Below are 19757 nucleotides of genomic sequence, written 5' to 3' on the forward strand. Positions count from 1 at the left end.
GTGCATCTCATGACTTATTAGACACATTTACATGATCATTTTTTCTTACTGGCAACTGGGTTGTATGTCTACCAACAGAGTCACCTATCAGGACAAGTCCTTAAAAAATGTATTCTAGTATCTTCATATTGAAAATGGGAAATAGACAATCAAACATGGTCCAGAGAGGTTCAGAGACTCATGAAAGGCACATCACATAAAACCATCTTCCTCTACCCAGCCCAGTGTTCTTTGACCCACAGTCTGCTACTGCTTCTTTATGATTCTGTCAAAAGCAAATTTAAATCAACTGGGTTTTTTTTGGGAAAAAAAATTCCAAGTTCATTAAGAAAAACTAAAAAATTAGTTTGTAAAAGTCTTTTATTGTATCCGTGCCACACATAGTATTGAAAAATAACACTCCTAAAAAAAAGAATGCTACCTTTTCCACAACATTTTATTTTAAATAAAACTTCAAGTACTCTTACATAGGTACAAAAAAAATTCTGATCTATTTGCCTCCAACAGGCCACCACAACACACAGTAGATAAAACACAGTGGTTACAAATGTCTTTTAAATTTATTTCTGAGGCAAGGCAAATGGGAGGGCAATGTTTCTATGAAAAAATACTGTGTGCGTAGGAAATTGTCACAATTTTCTTCCACATGGATACAAATGATTAGACTTTAATTTAGGCCCTGGTGGCTTAAAATTATATAACAAAATAGAAAAATGGAAAACTAATATCCCCTACACCCTGTTTCAAAGGCAGGCACTACCAAGATCAAGGAGACGCCACAGTGTTGGTAGAGGATAATCACTGTACAAGCTGTATAGCTGTAATTACCTTCAGACTAAAATAAAACGCTACAATCCCTCTAAGGCATAAACGATAATGTCTGCAAACAATATATACACATAATACATATTTAAAACAAGACTTAATATAAACAATAATGAACAGTATATACATGTCAATTTTTCTTCACCGTCTTGAAATACAATTTAACTACACAAGTGATGCAGCAACATATATATATTTATATAAATGTACTTGTAACTCTACAGTAAAGTTTATTTTTGGTGCTTTTATAGCACATCAGTGTAAACAGTTTAACTTGGCTTTGTTTTACATTTTAAAACATTCCTTGTTGTATTTTCAAGATTTAAAGCAATTTTCTAGTTCTTCCTTTTCACAGAAAACGAAGATTCTGGATGTGGTTTAATCATAAATAATTCATAAAATTAAATACATTCACTAAAAAATAAACTACAAAGTAAAAAAATGAAAAATAGATATTTATTGAGAGGGAAAGGAGAACCATTTCCCACATTAGAGCTCTGGTGTTGAATATTCAGTGCGATTTGATATATTTTAATTGCTATTGCACTATAACACCCTTTCCTTTGAAAATTCTTTGGGTGTGCTTCCCTGTTCTACCTAAATTAGCTGATAAATCACACAAACCAATAACCAAAGGCCTTGGTTGTTGTAGGAGTGAAGCCTTTAAAAAATGGTATCATTCTTCTGATACTCTTCTCTTTTCGTGATACTTATTTTAAGGAAAAAAAAGTCACTATGCATGTGCCTTGCACATTCATGTAAATACAGTTCACATTGCTGGTCTCATTTGTCCTTGTTTAAAAGGAAAAAGAGAGAGATTATTGTAACTTCAGCTCACTTTGAAAGTATCTGTCCACTTTTTTTCAAAATACTTCCTCATACTGTGGCCAGCTCTGCCTATATCAGAATCATCTTCATTAAATGTTTCACAGTTGTCAAAAACAAGTCTGACATCTAGAGCAAAAGTTTCAAGGTTCGGATACCTGGAAGAAAACACACGATTAGAGGCTGCTTTTGTAGGGTAGTTTCATTTTGCAAACAAATGAAGAAGTAATAAAAGATAAAATAAAATGTAGAACTGAAAGGGAAAAGAAAAAGAGTAAGATAACTGCATTTAAATGGATACAAAACATATTATATCCTCCTATAAATGAGACATTTAAACACTGCATGTGTTCTGAGCATAAAGAATTTCAAGACAGGTTCAATGGAAAACAGATTTCTCTTAAGATCAAAATATTTTTTTTTAACTAACTAGCATTTTCCTTACATCCAATTCCCTGATTGACCTGCATCACTATTCTGTTACAGGTCTCACCCAACTTGATTACTGTATTAACTCCTCTGACCAGCTGTATCATGTGTAGTACCCTATTAATCACATTCAAACACATTTAGCTGCAGGAGGAGTTATACAAATGTTTCCTATGCACTGTAAACATCACACTTGCCCTGTAGTTGCTACACACATCTCAGGATAGGCCACTGTGTGTTAAACCTTTCCCATTTCCCATCTTCTCTCTTCAGATTTGCTCTTTTGCTCAAACACTGGAATATGATGATCCTAAACAAGAAAAAAACAGCATGTGCTACCTCTTTACCTCAGATAACATTAAGAGGAACTGCCTCTCAGTGGGTGCACTGTGATCTCAGTGCTCTTTTTGGTGGGATAATCCCAGTTCTCTTTCTGTGTAAGAACACAGAGAAGTGAAAGGTGCATAAATCGGCCTAAGTTAGTAAGAAAGGAGTGCTGCGTTTCCAGCCAACTCAAGCCAAATCAATACATTTTGGAAACGGGCTTTCAGAAATTCAAATTTAAATTAATGCTAATTTAGGACAAGTTGGATACTAACATAATTTACTCAGGAGAAACACCTATGAAGCACACACTGAAGCTCTGAGACCTGGCAAAAGGGAATTACTTCTTTGATGAAATACCTTGTACAGTCTTTTCACTTCTTTCTTTTTAATACATGCAATAGTAAAAGAAATAAAACTTCTTTATCTGAAATGAGCTCACAGAGTTGTCAGCCCTAGGTAACCTCATCCATCACCCTATTCTTCTGGGAATTATTTTTTAAATAAAGGTGAAAGTCACATAACATCAAATTAACCATTTAAGGTAGATAATTAAGACATTTAGCACTCTTACAACATTGTGCTACCTAGTTCCAAAACACTGTCTTTACTCCAAAAGGAAACCCTCTTTCTATTAAGCACTTACCCCTCCATTCCTCTTTGTCCCCAGCCCTTGGCAAATGCCAATCTGTCTTTCTGTCTCTCTATATTTACCTATTCTGGACACGTCACATAAATGCCATCATATAACATGTGTGGAATAATTTTTATAAAATATTTTAAAGTTACTTTGAGAAATATTTCTCTCTTTAGACTGTTCTTACTACAAGAAAACGTTAATGATTAATGCTAGGGAGACAAATCCAGGAGAGAATTCGAGGTGAGATTCTAGCTGAAATAAGTACAACACCCACATCTGTGCCCGTCTTTTATGGAAGGAGGGACAGCTGATGGAACCCAGAAAGACATCAAAGTAGGCACTTCCTCCTCTCTGTTCTCTACATTTTTAGTTTAAAAATTTTGTTTGGGAGTTTTGGTTCCAACTCATTAACATGGGTTTAATAAAACAACTTGAAGTCCAAGGAGCCTGAATTCTCTGAATTTTACCCCCACACAGCTGGCATCACAAATAGGATTATAAAGAACTGCCTCTGTTGTGACCTCCTACATTCACCAGGCCCATTCTCAAAACAGCTTTGATTTTGAAGATCTTTTGGGAATTTTGTGTTACTGTGTAAGCTTGTTTATTTTGAGGTTGAAGTTTATCTTCTATCTAGGAATTGAAGAATTATGGAAGTTAAAGTCAGGAATTAACTTAAATACTGGCAAGGTCTTCTGCATAAGTCTTTGTCCTGGTCATGCTGCTTGTAAAGTCCCTTGTGCTACTCACCTAAACATCTGATTATTTTGATAGAAAAAGCAAAAGAACCAGTTCATACATAGACAGGTGTTTTTGCTATTTGCATCATATTAGAGCCAATAGTTTTAATGGTTTAATGTTTTCTGAATTTGGGCAGGTCCCTTTGGAAATTTAAAAAAACAAATCAAAACCAAAAAACAGAAAAGACATAATGCTGTAAAAGACTGACATTTCAGCCTCCAGAGAAATAAACTAGTCCTTTGGTCAATCTTGTAAATCATTTGATACATATAAGACAGACACTGACCAGTATGAGTTAAGTTCTACTCAACTCCTATAAACTGAATGTAAATTATGGATCACAATGATTTTCACCAGAAGAATATCCAGGAAGAATATGATAATAATAACAATAATAATGTAATTACACATATTTTGTAGGGTTTTTTTAATGTAAAGTTCCTTCTTCCTCCATGTTTTTTTATGATTTTGCCTGAAGTGATGGGCACAGGTTACATTACACTTAACCAGTTTGCGGGGACAGAAGGAGCAGGGAGAATGGTGAACGGAGCTGCACAGCTCCTGGCCACTCACACGTGGAACGCCTTTGGGTGGGCTTGTTTTGTAAGTGAACAGCCTCATTACTGTGGCTTCAAAATGTCCAGAACAAGTGTCCAGTGTCCAGAACCAGCATAATGCCACTAACAGCTGCTACTCTCTGGCAGAAGTTTGAGGTGATCTAACAAAGACCATTAACTGTGGCCAGAAGTCACTTTACTCTTTGGATGGGATCACAAAGAGAATACAGTTGAGAGGAGCAAACAATAATTTTCTTCCACATTTAATAAATGCATTTTTAGTATTCTCTAACAACTCACAATGAAGCTTTTTTAAAAAATTTATTTTATTTATTTATTTTTTGGGGGGTACTTAGGTTTATTTACTTATTTTTAGAGGAGGTACTGGGGATTGAACCCAGGTCCTTGTGCATGCTAGCCATGTGCTCTAGCACTTGAGCGATATCCACCCACCCAATAAAGCTTTTAATACTTAAAATTTCCAATGATTTCTATCTCTACTTGTAATAATCTGATAACATCACAGTTAATTTTTATTAAATCCACATGAGATAGTGTCACTATTCCACTGATGTACAATGCAAGCTCTAGGCTACATGTCACGTACTTCGGGAGGCTTCCTTGATACTTTTCCTTATCTCCCAGGCCAGTTTGGTGCCCTTCCAACATCAAAGACCTTTATCACATTGCATTTTAGTTATTTAAATAATTCTAACTGACTTGTCTTACACACTATACCACTCTATCCAAATACACACACCCACTCTCAAAAGGCAGGGCTATGTCTTTGCTGTTAATTAATGTAGAAAAGTACCCAGAATAGTACCCAAAATGTATCAAACATTCAATAAATACTGAACTGAAATGATTTACTTACTGTCCACTACTTAATTTCTCTCTAATTGTGGAAAAGTCCATAGGCTTTTTAATAACTTTCTTATAACCAGGAACAAGTTTCAAGTTTACAGGAAGTAGAAAAGGCCATGCATCCTCATGAGTTTCCATTTCAGTAAGGATCATACTAAAGAAAAGAATGTTTGAAATCAGTATATGTGCTTGAGAATAACCTATTTTTATTAAAAATTTAGCTTTCATAATCTTTCAAGTACAAAATGTAAATTAACTTATTTAAAAAGATAAAAGAATATCTTTACTTGTACTATAGACTCCACATTTCCTATTTATAGAAACTGTCAAAAAGCCACCTTTAGTAAGGGAGAAAGTTTCTGAACAAATTAAATGGGATGTTATAAATATATAGTACATGAAAACTAATATAATACCTGCAAAGAGCAAGGTCCTTGGAGTCATCTCTTTTAGGTTTCTTAACAGAAGTAAAACTTTCTTGTTTTGACAAGTTAATAGAAGTGTTCTCCTCCATTTTCCTTTTTTTCAGGTCTTTGATTCCTCTTTTTAGTGAACTGCTTGTAGATGCAGAGTCTTCATCTTCAGTATCCCCTGTTAAAGTTACTTTCTTGCCTTTTTTTGACTCAGTCTTTTTTCCTTTGACATGAAGTTTTTTGATTTTTAGTGTTTGACCACTTGCCTTTAATTATTTAAAAAAAAAAGGAAATGATGTATAAGAAAAATAACTGTCTACAGACCTTTTATTACTTTACATTATGAAAGTCTGAGAGGACAAACAAAAAGAATATTATCTCTGATCTAGAAGGTTGATAATTTTATTATTTTCCAGAGAGGTCTATAAATTTGTTCTCCCATAATATAAGGCAAAAATCCAACAAAGAATGAAAAATTTATCTCAGGGATTCTTAAAACTTGAAGATGCTGCTCTTGGGGTAATCCATCTTTGGTACTACACAACTTATCAGCAGTTATTTCTTTAGTCTAGGTCACTAACTGAATGAGTTTAAAGATACAGAAGTAGTATCTTTTGGAGCACACTATAATTAAGAACAGAGGTGAATATAAACAAAAATATAGATCTTATTTACAAGAAAGTTGAAGAGATAATTAAAAAGTTAGGCCAAAACATGAGAAGTAACTCATGAAGTGTCAAATAGAGAAAAACTCCTTTGTAAGTTATCAAATCTACTAGAAATCAATATTTTTTCAAGATTAAAAAAAAAAAAGCATTTCCTATATGAATAGAGTTCCACAAACTTGTAGTTACCAGGTGTGAACAAAGCAGAGGTGAAGGAAGAGGAAAAAAAGCCTGGTTTTGAGGAAAACAATAAAGAAACAGTATAAAAGATTCCACTGGAATCAAAGAATATGAATTCCAGCTGTGGCTCTGTCAGTAACTAGCTATGGAACTTTTTACAAAAATATCTGTGAGGCACTATCTTCTCATCTGTAAAATAAGAAAGATAAGCCACACAATTGGTAAGGGTCATTCTAGCTCTAAAATTACATGGGAAAAAAAAAATCTCATTGTGGCCTTATGTAATCCAGCTACAACTTGCAAGTAGCACACTGGTGTAACAATAAGCTCCCTTCTCTCCCGGCCCCGATTTAAAAATAGGGAAATAAATCTATATTTCGAGAGTTAAATGTTATAATAGTATAATATATAAAATGGATCATACAAGAAGATCAGTGAAATGACACCGCTAACATAAGACTTTTGTTTTAATTTTCAAGAATAGTGTTTATCCTCTTTTAGAAAATTATTTCCTCTCTTACCCAGACTATTAAGAAATCTTAGCCTTAAGACTTAGAGTCAGATATCAATCTAGCCGTAATTTTAAGCTGGCTGCATTCTTGAAATGAATTTGGCTGAAAAGCACTTCTTTAGAATATTTCATATCAATTTCCTTGAGGATTTCATGAACCCTTCTAGCATTATTTTTTTAATTATTCTTAATCAAGCAATTAAAATTATTTGATTCTCTGTTGGCAGGTTAAAAGTATAGTTAAAGAGGCATTTTAATTGACTAAAATAATAAGACAAACCATAAATCTAACACCTTCTCCATACCGTATCAAAAATTACTACTCCTTGTCACTAACTGGAATAATTACAATATTTTACTAAGTCTCTTCTCCACTTAGTTTATTAATTTTTATTTACTAAAATCTGACTGTTTTGAGTTTCCATATTACACAGGGCTTTTAGCACTCTGAAATCATAAAACAGGAAAAGAAAATGTTTAATTAATGAGGAAAAAGTCCATTTAATGAAGATTAAATTAAGTTAGACTGCATAATTGTGTCACTGAAGAAGAACAAAATTTCATGAATAATAGGCCAACATTTCTAGTTGCTATTTGAACTACAATACTATTTGGGGTCATTTTCTAACACATTAATACTCACCACAAGAAAACATAAAATATTTCATGAAATAAAAGACTTCCCAGAAATAAAAGACTTTTGTGATGTTTCAAAAAGACATAAAACCTTTCTATTTCTTTCATAAATGACGTTTATCAGTTTACCTCATTTGATCATGCACATACACATATTTTTAAAAGCAAGCTTTTATACAGTTACTCTGTTATCTCATTACTTTATTCTTGGACAGAGAATCCCCTGCTTCCCCACCCTTTCAATCTTATTAGAGCCAGATTCAAACAGGGAACTTCAGTATGTCTTAAGCAGAACATATCAGATTACACATACAAGAGCCCATTTCTGTTATGTTTGTTTATTTATATATCAGAAGTTGTGAACTCGTGGCTCACAGACTGTAAACAGCCCACAGAATGTGTTGTTTTTTGGCTCATATAATGCTTGTAAAAATTCTGAATTTGTTGTCAACATTTAACATTTGGGAGCATATACATAAAAATCCATAATCTTGAAATGTTGGTAGATCCTGAAACACTTGGGCCCACATGTCTGCGTGACAACTGGCTGGAGTTGAGTGATGACTGTCACATTTAAATGGGGGCATGATGTGACTTTCCTGTTTGCCATAGTCCCAACTCTTTTGTGTTATCTGGCCTTTGTAGGCACTGGAATTTAAAATTTCTTTTGTGTGTGTGTGTGTGTGTGTGTGTGTGTGTGTGTGTGTGTGTGCACATGCCCATGTGTGTGTATAAATATGTGTAGATATATAAACACACAAGTCTTTTTGATTCTGTGATCCTGTGTGTGAGATTGAGTGTATATATGTGTGTGTGTGTGTGTGTGTATATCTTGTATATATCTTTTATATATATAGTGTATGTACATTTATTGGCAGGCACACACACACATATACACAGAGTAAATAGTCACAATGATGTATGCAAAAATAGTCATTTGAGAGCAAGATGTGTAGTATAAATATTTGGAAATAACTGTACTAGAAAGGTATTTTTAAAACCTTAACTTTAAAAATCTTTTTATATCAAAATCAAATGTTAATAAGAAACACAATATCTAATCTACCACATTTAAAAAAACAAAAAAAGTAAAGGCTTATAAAGCTGCATTTACATGGAAGGGCCTGGATGATAACAGATCTCACATCTTCTAGTCCATTCCTTAAACGATAGCCAGAATTCTAATTTAAGTAAATTTACAGGTCAAAAGAAAGCCTCCTACAGCCTATCAGATGATACCCCCAAGACTTGAAACACTGATTTCTTAGTAATTCTTAAAGTATTAGAGAAACTTTCTATAACTTGACAGTTATAAAGCTAAAAGATAATTTATGTACAACCAGTGAAGATTATTATTAAATTACATTTAACTATGAAAAACTGATGAAGTAATGAGAAATAAAAAAGCAATTTATTAGTGAATATGCTGCCACGTGGGTACTCTGCTAGTCTGTAAAATATAGTCTAAAATACAATAAAGTATTTCTATAAACATATCACAGAACTTTTAAGTTATAAAAACTTTCAAACACATGACCAGATTTGATTCTCAAAAATCCCAGCAAAGAGAATACTATTCTATCTTACAGATACAACCCTGAAGCTAAGAAAGCTTCCAATGTTTATAAATTTGGGAGGTGAGAAAAACAAGCAAAAGAGACTAAAAAGGAGCAATGGCAGAATGAAAACCAGCTGGAGTACGGTATCCTAGAAGTCAAGTGAAAACAGGATTTCTAGGAGGAGGGAAAGTTCCACTCTGTCAAATGTAACTGATGGGTTAGATAAACTCTAAGCACTGATCACTGGATCGAGCAATGTGGAAGTCATTTGTGGGTATGATAAGAGCAATTTTTGAGAACCTATGGAGGTGAAAATATGACTCGAGTGAGTTTAAGAGTGAATCAGAGGAGAGAAACTGGAGAGAATCAGAACAGAAAACTTTCCAGGAGTTTTTCTGTAAAGGGAAGGAGAGAAATGGGGGAAATGGATCAAGGAAGGAGTAAGGCCAGAAGAAGCTTTTTGTTTAGTTTTTACAAGATGGGAGAAATAGTAGCATCTTAGTAGGCTGATGAGAAAAAATCTGGTGGAGAAGGAGAAAATGATGATGCAGGAGAAGACAGCATTGTTGGAGCCATTCTCCTAAGGAGGTGAGAGGTACAAGTAGGGTAACTGACTTAGTTAGGGGCACAAGCAGTCCATGGCAACAGGAGGGATGGTAGAGTACGTGAGCCCAGATACAGGAAGGATGGTAGATGTCGAGGTAGATTCTTGATAGTTTCTTCTGATGGCTTCCATTTTCACAGTGAAATGCGAGTAAAATCAGCTGAGAACGAGGACAGAGATGACAGTAAATCATCAGACATCATTAAAGGCTGCCTTTCCACCTTGAATTTAAATGCCTGAGTGTTTTCTCCAACCCCATTCAGATACAAATTAGATGCTGGAGAAGTCACAGAGTTGGATTAACCAGAATGATGGGTTTACCAGGTGAGAGACGGGCAAAAGAGCGAAGGGTAGATGCAATGATTATAGGAGGAAAGCGAGGACATGAAGTGGGAGGAGGACAGTGAAAAAGGTCTTAAGATAAATAAACTGAAGGTCCTGGTGAGATCAAAGAATTACTGGAGTTGGAGTGCTAAAGGGACTGAACTGGAAAGAAAGAAGGCAGTAGATAGATGGATGTTTGGAACTGAGTTTATGAAGAGGTGGTATTTACTGGTAATGATTAGATCAAGACTAAACATGGAAGGGAGTGACTGAGATAGAAAAGATCTAACAAAGAGTCTGGCCTTCAGTACATTCTGACCCTTTCACATTTCTTACTCCTTACTTTATAACTCTAAAATTCATTTCTTTCTATTTTATCCTATGGCTTTTCCTTAATCAATTGGTTCATAGCAGCATTACTCATAAGAGCCAAAATGTAGAGACAATCCAAATGTCTATCAACTGAACAGATAAACAAAATGTAGTCTGTCCATATATGGGAATATCATTTGACTTTAAAGATGAAGCACTAGAGCATAGGTGAACCTTGAAAATACTGTGCTAAGTGAAAGGAAAAGGCCACATACTGCATGATTCAAAGACATAAAAGGAAACATATTGTACGATTTGATATATGTTATGACCAGAATAGGCAAGTCCATAAATATAGGAAGGAGATCAACAGTTGCCAAAGGCTGAGAGAGGAGATGGGAAACGGGGAGTGAATGCTACTGGGGATAAGGATACTTTTTTGGAGTCATGAAGATGTTCTGAAAATTGCCAGTGGTGATGGTTATACAACTTTGTGGATATATCAAAAAACCACTGAATTGTACACTTTCAGAAGAATCTTATGGTATATGAATTATATCTCAAAAAATTCCCATGAGACTTTTCATTTTGATCTGGCAATTAAAAAGTTTTAAATAATACTACTACTAAAATAATACTAAAATTTATATAGAACCACATAAGACCCAGAATTACCAAAGCAATACTGAGGAAAAAGAACTAAGCTGGAGGCATACTCCAGACTTCAGAAAATACTATAAAGCTACAGTAATCAAAGCAGCGTGATATTTTCACAAAAACAAACACATAGATCATTGGAACATAACAGAGTAACCAGAAGTAAACCCACACACCTGTGATCAATTAGTCTACAACAAAGGAGGCAAAAAATATACAATGTAGAAAAGAGAGTTTCTTCAGCAAGTGGTGTTGGATAGCTACATGTGAAACAATGAAATTAGAACACTCCTTCATACCATATAAAAAAATAAACTCAAAATGGTTTAAAGGCCTAAATAAAAGATGTAATACCACAAAATTACTAGAAGAGAACATGGGCAAAATGTTCTTGAACATAAATCATAGCAATATTTTCTTAGATCAGTCTCCCAGAGCAAAGGAAATAAAAGCAAAAATAAACAAATGGGACCTAATCAAACTAAAAAGCTTTTGCACAGCAAGGAAAACCATCAATAAAATGAAAAGATAACCTACGGAATAGGAAGATATATTTTCAAACAATGCAACTGACAAGGGGTTACTATCCAAAATATACAAACAGATCATACAACTCAATATCAAAAAACAAACAACCCAATCAAAAAATGAGCAGAAGTCCTAAATAGACATTTCTCCAAAGAAGACATCCAGATGGCCAAGAGATACATGACAAGATCCTCAACATTGCTAATTATTAAAGAAATGCAAATCAAAATTACAATTCTCACACCAGTCAGAATGGATATCATCAAAAAATCTACACATAATAAATGCTGGAGAGAGTGTGGAGAAAAGGGAACCCTCCTACACTGTTGGTGAGAATGTAAATTGGTGTAGCCACTATGAAAAACACAATGAATGTTCCTTAAAAGATTAAAAATAGAGCTATTATGTGATCCAGCAATCTCACTCCTGGCCATATATATGGAAAAGTTGAAAACTCTTAATTCAAAAAGATACATGCACCCCAATGTTCATAGGAGCACTATTAACAATAGCAAGGACCCAGGTGCCCATCAACAGATGATTGGTTTAAGAAGATGTGGTATATAGGCACAATGGACTATTTCTCAGCCATAAAAAGAATGAAATATTGCCATTTGCAACAATATGGATAGACCTAGAGGATATCATACTAAGTGAAGTAAATCTAACAAAGACAAATATTAAATAATATCATTTATATGCGGCATCCTAAAAATAATACAAACGAATCTATATACAAAATAGAAACAGACTCACAGACACAGAAAACAAACTTATGGTTACCAAAGAGGAAAGAGGTGGGGAATGGGATTAACAGATACACACTACTATATGTAAAACAGATAAGCAACAGGGAACTATATTCAATATCTTATAAAAAACCTATAAGGGAAAGTAATCTGAAAAAATACATATAACTGCATCATTTTGTTGTATGCCTGGAACTAACACAGTATTGCAAATCAACTACACTTCAATTAAAAAAATTAGTTTTAGATCAGTCTTACTTTGGCAATACAAGCTGGACAAAACCAGTCCCCATCTGGTATGGTTGTAATCTTGGGTCTATGGCAGTACGTGTGACAGCCTTTGTCACAGCCATCACAAAGTAGGAGCAGTTCTTCATTGTCTCCCTTTCGACAGATCTGGCAGTACTATAATACATGAAAAATCATTTAAAATTAACACTCTGCTATGAATAATAGTTATTGGGATATTAAATACACCATAATTCCTAATTTATATTAGTAATGAACATTCCGCTTGCTAACAAATATACAGTAGCCATACACATCTATGTATCTCTCGTTACACAGATATGGACCACATGACGGGGTGAGCAGTTCAATTGGGGTAAATGCACATTTCAGGTACACTGCAAAGAACAAAGCTAGAGGTTGAATGCCTGCACACACTTCAGAAGCATGTACACAGTAACATATGAAATAATTAACATGACATTAGAGCACATAAAGCAATGAATAGCTTTAATACATGGTGTTTTAATTTTTTAATATATTTCATCTTTTGCTTATCTTAGCATCCTCATGACATCCTGAGAAAGAAATAAGTAAGAGTTAGAGTAATTTTTAAGATCAAAATTAGGAAACTTGTATTAGTATCAGAATTGTAAATAATATGTCCCTATATTTTGACTAAATTGTCTATCTTTTGTGATTGATTAAAAAATATGTCTAAACCAGGAAACCGTGGAAATCAACCCAAATCAAACACATGTCATAAGTGTAGAGAACAGATCCTACAAAATAAAATTTCTGAGAGGAAAAAACAATTGATATAATAAATTAACTCAAAGAATTCAGAGGTCATGATTTACTTTCTAGAACTAAAAATAAAAGTATTTCTTCTCCATTGAAAAATTTCTAACATCATTAAGAACTTTAAAATCTGTAAAGAGAAAAAAATTTTTCCCATGCACACATATTCTGTATCACAAGTATCACAAAGGGAAAGAAGGAAGATTAGACAGGTAAAAACTTTTAAGAAGGCTTTAAAAAATGGTAAGTACTAACATTATATTTTGACATTTAATTTTTATTTCCAGTCATAGTAGAAAATGTACTGTAATCAATATTTAAAAAAATGAAAACATTACTAATATTGTACATCAACTATATTTCAATTAAAATAATTAAAACATTTAAATAGTAAATTATTTATACTAATTTTAAGTTATGTATCTATACACTCTTAAAAACAAAATAGCCTAACTGTTCACACTTAATTTGTTTAATTTTCAATAAAACATTAAACCTTCATCTGGGGAAGTCTAAAATAGTCTTTCATAACTCAATATGTACACCAATGTAAGCATCTTGTTAAGTGTAAGAATCTTATCAAAATGGCAGATACACACTATTCATCTTAACGAATATCTATCAGATACATATTATATACATGTAATACTAAAATTGGGATGTGTTCTATGAGCAAAAGCAGTAGAGCTTAATAGTCCAACAGTAAATATTTATTTTATGAACTTTCCTAATAACTATATCACTAAATATCTTAGTATGGTGTTATTTCTCCAAATTTGAGTTATTTCTTTAAAACTTCTATCATAAAAATATCCACTGAGAAATAACATTTGGAAGGTTATATTTAAATCCCTATAACAATAAAATTTAAAAATCGGATTCATGAACTTTAAATTCTCACTGTTTTCTACAACAGATAGCTAAAAATACTAAAGTCTGTCTTACATACCACATTTCTGATTTAAAAATAAAATTACTTCCTGATACTTATTAAGAAAGGGTGACAGGTATTCAAGCTCATAACATTTTTGAAAAATCACAGTAATAGCTCACAATATGTTAGAGCAAATGTAGTAATATTTGGTTTTTACTCCTTTGCTACCACAGTAAAAAAAAAATAGTGAATGTTGCCTACTGTTTAATATTAACAATAGAAAGCATACTGTGGACCAAGAATTATCTGGAGGTAAATTATGGCAGGTCCTTTCCTAGTAATCTTGGTCTCTGGCAAAGAGGGTATTTCTAAAGATATTGAGCACTTTAACATTATGTTAGGATTTATCATGAGATTATAGGTACTGTTACAATACTAATTAAAGTTTACAAAGTGTTCATTAATCTTTGAATAGGAAACTCTGCCTTCTTTTCAAAATAGTTTTCTAGCAAACAGTGTATTATTAAACATTAAAAAAGAAATGAAAATTATGAAAGATGAAGTTAAATAATAATAAATGTATCTTAATGTATTAATAACATGGAAAAGGAATTTGAAAAACTGAAATAAAGCTTTAGATTGCAGAAAGTAATTTTACTAATATAAAGGCAGATTTTGGTACAAGTTTTGGGTTTCTGTGTATAGGTTATAACAAAACTGACCATATTGTGATCATTATTTTGGTGTAGATGAGAAAAATAATTGTACAAATTGATTTTGATACAGGAATTCAATTTTTTTTGATTATTATAGCCTAGATTTTGCCAAATATATCTGTCTTTGTCAAGATGACATTAAAACTGGTTTTAATAAAACTTCTTAGAAGAAAAATTATTTTTATCTGGTAAAAAAAAGCTACCAGATGACCTGAACAATGCCTTAAAACTTATGGTAAATTCTAATCTGTATAGGGAAAGGCCTAAATTTAAGCATATTGTGAAAGTGCAGATTCATTATTCCATGGACATTTTAGAAAGAAGTGAAAAAACCATAGAAGAGTTCAAATTTATTTGTACAGAATGAATAAAATCTCTCTCTGAAATAAAGCTTTTATTTTGAACATACAGCATTTGTTGCCTTATACAAAGCAGAGGCTACTACATGGTAACAAACTGGGCTTGAACAAAGAGGGTGAAAAAACAGTTTTAATTGTTAGAGAAAAGACTAAAAGATCTCTTCATGTCAACTATATCCAAGTACATGATATCAGTGCATAAAGGAAGAGCTATCTGCTTATTTTGTATTTGCTTATCTAAGTATTTTAGCATTAAAAAAAGAAAATTGATAGAAATACTAAGACATTTTAAGAATGCACTGAATGTATGAAGCAGGTAATGTTAGCAACTGGAATGCTTACAAGATTGAAAGGCCTTCAAAATATTTAGATTAACTACTATTATGTTGACAGAATGTAGAAGCAATTTCAGTCAGAGTTATACATAATATTCAAAGGAGAGAAAAACAAGATTTAAAAAACAAAAGATGACATTTGGTAAGTTCCTTCAAAAAGCTCATAATAAGGAGAAAAGTATCAAACTGTAAGTATTTAAGAATTAAGCCAACTCTCAAGTACAGCATACATTATTTTGACAATAAGTAATGTATAATTAAGAAAGATCTGGAGGTTGGAAAAGGAAGCAGGACAAAGTAAATCAGTTATAGTATTTCTTAAATAAAAACACTTACAACTTTCATAATTGATTTTTCCCATGCTATTGATTTCTGTAACTGCTGAACGCACAGAGCTACCTGTGCAGCACTGCGAGCTTCTGATAATGCCCTTCTCCATACCCTGAGCCCTGGAGCAATATCCTCTTCAATTCTGCATTGAAATATAGAAAAATTAAGTAGGTCATGTCCACATTTATGGTTACTGAATGTGAAACAATCATCACACTGAAAGCCAAGCAATGACAAAAACATGTAACAGCCAATAAGTATAAGATTTAAGCAACTAAATTTGATGTAGTGCACAGACTGTGGCTACGTGCCTCAAAGCTTAGTCACGACCAGGTAAATGTAAGATCACTTTGCAGGATTATCAACGCACATAACAAAAAAAAAAAATGTTTTTACAAAGCACCATGCAAATAGCATGATCCACGTGGATCACAGACATACAAGAAGATACATAGATAACAGGCAATAGAAAATAGGCTCCAATTAGCAAAGAAGCACAATAATTTTTCAAGTTAATCTCAATAACCTACCCGTCACCATCACCACTAATGGATGGTGCAGGAGCAGGGACAGTAACTGTGCCCACATTATCCAGTTTGATCTGAATGGTGGTACTTAAGGGGCTCTTCAGATACCTTCTTTCAATGTTCCGCTCCAAATCAGCCAGCCTGGTTACAGCTATATCTAGGGGGTTGTCACTCTTCCGATCTAGTGCATGTGCACTGCTTTCCTCTTCGCCAGTACATTCTCCATCATGCTCCTTGCACAATTTAGAAAATGACTTATGTTCAAAATATACCAAGTCCTCCCTTTCTGATGCAGGCTCTGGACACATCCAACCCTATATATCAAAAGAATAATGTTATTATGGCTTCCTCTTAAAATGCCTGATGGGTGAATTACCTTTACTTAAAATACAGCAGCAGACACCAGCGGATCTCAAGGATCTTTACTAAAACTTTTTACCTTGTGCTTCCTAAGGCTAGGTAGAAACAAGAACAAAAAAATTAAAAGAAAACAGTTGTGAGAGAAGTCTGAAGAAGAAAATTTAATACCTTGATATTATGAAAGGTACAATGAAAATCAGCAAAGTATTCTTAGAGACTTTAGATTAAGTGGTTACTCATTTCATGGGACCACCTGAAACGAAAATCTCTCAGTGGTCTCTGAACTTAGCTCTTCCTTTCCATTTCCATTCCTTCCACCACTCTTCGGTACAGGTTTTTGTACTCACCATTTTTCCTTCAACTGCAGGAGTTTTGCATGAGCTGTTACGTTTGTCTGTATAGCTTTTCCCTGTTGCTTTTAATCTGGTTAACTTCGCTCATTTTGCAACTCTCATGTTAAAATTTACTTCCTCAAGGAATCCTTCCCTGACCTTTAGGAGGTAAGGCTCCATATTACAAGCTCACAAAGGACCGTGTAACACTCCACAGCCTTGTGTTACTCACAATTTTATACAACTGTGATTATATGATTAACACCTTTCTACCTCTAAATACCATGAGGGCGAGGACCACGTCTGCTTTTACTCATTTTATCTCCAGCATAGTGCAGGCAAGTAGTTGGCACTCAATACGTATATGTTGATTGAATAAGCGATAATCTTATAACTCAGCTTGCTTACATAGATCTTCCACCTCAAAACCCTTCAAATATTCACTACTGTTTAACAAAGTCCAAATTTTTATCCTGACATTTCATGCCTCAATCTACCATTTTTTCTTATGTTCCCATTCACATATCCTATTCTACAGTCAAATCCACGACTTGCAACTCCACAAACGTGTCCTGAGCTTTGGGATCCTGGGGTTCCACTCATGCCTTTCACTGTTCCTAGTATGGCTTTCCTTGTCAAAATCTGACTCATCTTCTCAAGTTTCATCTCAGCTTCTACAGGAAATCTTCCTTCCCATGTCTCCACCAGAAGTTGTGTATTCTTCTAAATTCATGCATGATTCTACTTCTCTACCATCAGTTAACAGACTCTACAGAGATGTATTTATCTCTTATTTCCCTATTAGATGGCAAGGTTTCTGAGGACAGAACCCACATTTTATTCAATTTTGTGGTGCCCACTGTCTGATGTGGAATAGGTACTTAGTAAATCTTCTATAGATGTTAAAATAATGTTTTGTGGTTATTTTCATCATTTGTGTTTTTAGACTCTTCAAGAATAATATAATTAGTTTCTGAGAATAATACAGAATAGTTCAGTAATACCTTAATAATAAAATGTTAAAAACATTTCACTTTAAAAACAAACTTCACTTAGCTACTTAGAACACAGCCAAGAACACCAGTAATGTAATAAGGTTAATGCACCAAAATCTGAGTATATTTTCAGGAAAATGTTTCAGGCCCACACCCTGATTTCATATATAATTTAAAAGCTTGATGATATGCTTTCCCAACCAATTAAACTAAAACTGGTAAATTAGATGGAGGAAGTTTGAAGACAATAGGGCTAGTAGAACCAATCACATTTCAACCAGCAAGTAGTAGCAACTGACCATGAGAGAGGACAGAGGCAGACTACAGAAAACAGATGCAGTGGTTTAGAAAGCAAAGCACACTAGGATCATTTAACATAGGGGCAAAACCTCTTCACATTTCCTGAGGGAATCATTATCTCATAATTGGTCTTCACACTGATGATACTGTGTCACCAAGATAACTTAAATCAAACTCATTATTCTCAATTTAAGAAGGCAGTGTAATATATAACATAAGCGATACAACAAATAGGTTAAAAAATTATGGCACTAAATGGAATAATTTTCATTTCTCTAGAAAATTAACTTGTGTGGAAGAGTCCATTTGTTGAAGATGCCAAATAAATGAGGCATTTTTATACTGTATTACAGTACCAGGAGGAAGATACCAGGAGGAAGATACATACAGTTTGCTAGCAAAATAGATATATCAAATGATAAATTTTGGCTTCCTAATGTTGATAATTATGTTTGCAGCAATAAAGGGATATTTTATTAGCCCTGGAAAAGGACATTTTTTTGGAGAACCTCAAGTTTCCAAATGCCATAGGACAGTATTATGGCATGTTTCTCATTCTGAATAATGCATAAAATATCAAATCAAATTACATGGAGACTACATTTTCTAAATCTTTTCAGGTGTCTCTCTCACACTTATTCACCATCCACCCATTTATTCTCAGAGACATCATTTATTATCAATTGAGAGGACCTTTGTATCCCTCTTTACAAAATGAAAAATTCTTGCACAAAGCTAAAGCTTTCCTTTTGCCTGTCCATTGGAAGCCAGTTTCTGATCATGGTAATGCTTTTGACAGGGTAATGCCCAGTAGATAAATAAATTATTTAACATTTACATATATATGTAGCATGTGTATGAGGATGTGTATCATAATATAATGTATATTTGGATATACCTATATTACCCGACTTTAAATTATATACAGTGAAAATTTGACACATACCATGGCTTGGATGCAAAGAATTTCCTGGTATGAAATGAAATGAAACACTATGGTAGGAATTTGATAGAGCATATTTTTCATGGGTAAAACTGATATTCTGTTTGTGGTAAAGAACTGGATACTAGAAATGACATTTTTGAACACCGTTAAGGGGGCAGCAAGATTTAGTAAAAAGAACATCAGCTCTGGAGTCAGACAGACTTGGTTTAAATCCACATATAGTAACTTACTATCTGACCATCAGCAGGTTACTTACTTTGAACTTTGTTTCTTACCTGTAAGATGGGGGAAATTAATTCAGGATCATT

The 19757-nt window shown here is 33.6% G+C and overlaps 1 protein-coding gene across 14 annotated transcripts in view; it reads right to left on the reverse strand.

Annotated features, from left to right (window-relative positions):
- Positions 1–342: 342 nt before the first annotated feature.
- Positions 343–19757, reverse strand: part of BAZ2B (bromodomain adjacent to zinc finger domain 2B) — a 297477-nt gene continuing 278062 nt past the window's right edge. For 10 of the 14 annotated variants that reach the window (XM_072961031.1, XM_031678464.2, XM_031678451.2 and 7 more), the window contains 6 exons: positions 16520–16830; positions 15996–16131; positions 12605–12751; positions 5625–5887; positions 5219–5362; positions 343–1808 (listed from right to left, as the gene is read on the reverse strand). In XM_072961031.1, coding sequence (XP_072817132.1) covers positions 1655–1808; positions 5219–5362; positions 5625–5887; positions 12605–12751; positions 15996–16131; positions 16520–16830 — 1155 coding nt within the window. In that variant the 3' untranslated portion in view covers positions 343–1654. The remainder of the gene's footprint in view (positions 1809–5218; positions 5363–5624; positions 5888–12604; positions 12752–15995; positions 16132–16519; positions 16831–19757) is intronic. The other 4 variants (XM_031678462.2, XM_031678460.2, XM_006196196.4 and 1 more) reach the window with 1 other exon arrangement.

This window comes from Vicugna pacos, chromosome 5, assembly GCF_048564905.1.
Source record: "Vicugna pacos chromosome 5, VicPac4, whole genome shotgun sequence".
NCBI lineage: Eukaryota > Metazoa > Chordata > Mammalia > Artiodactyla > Camelidae > Vicugna > Vicugna pacos.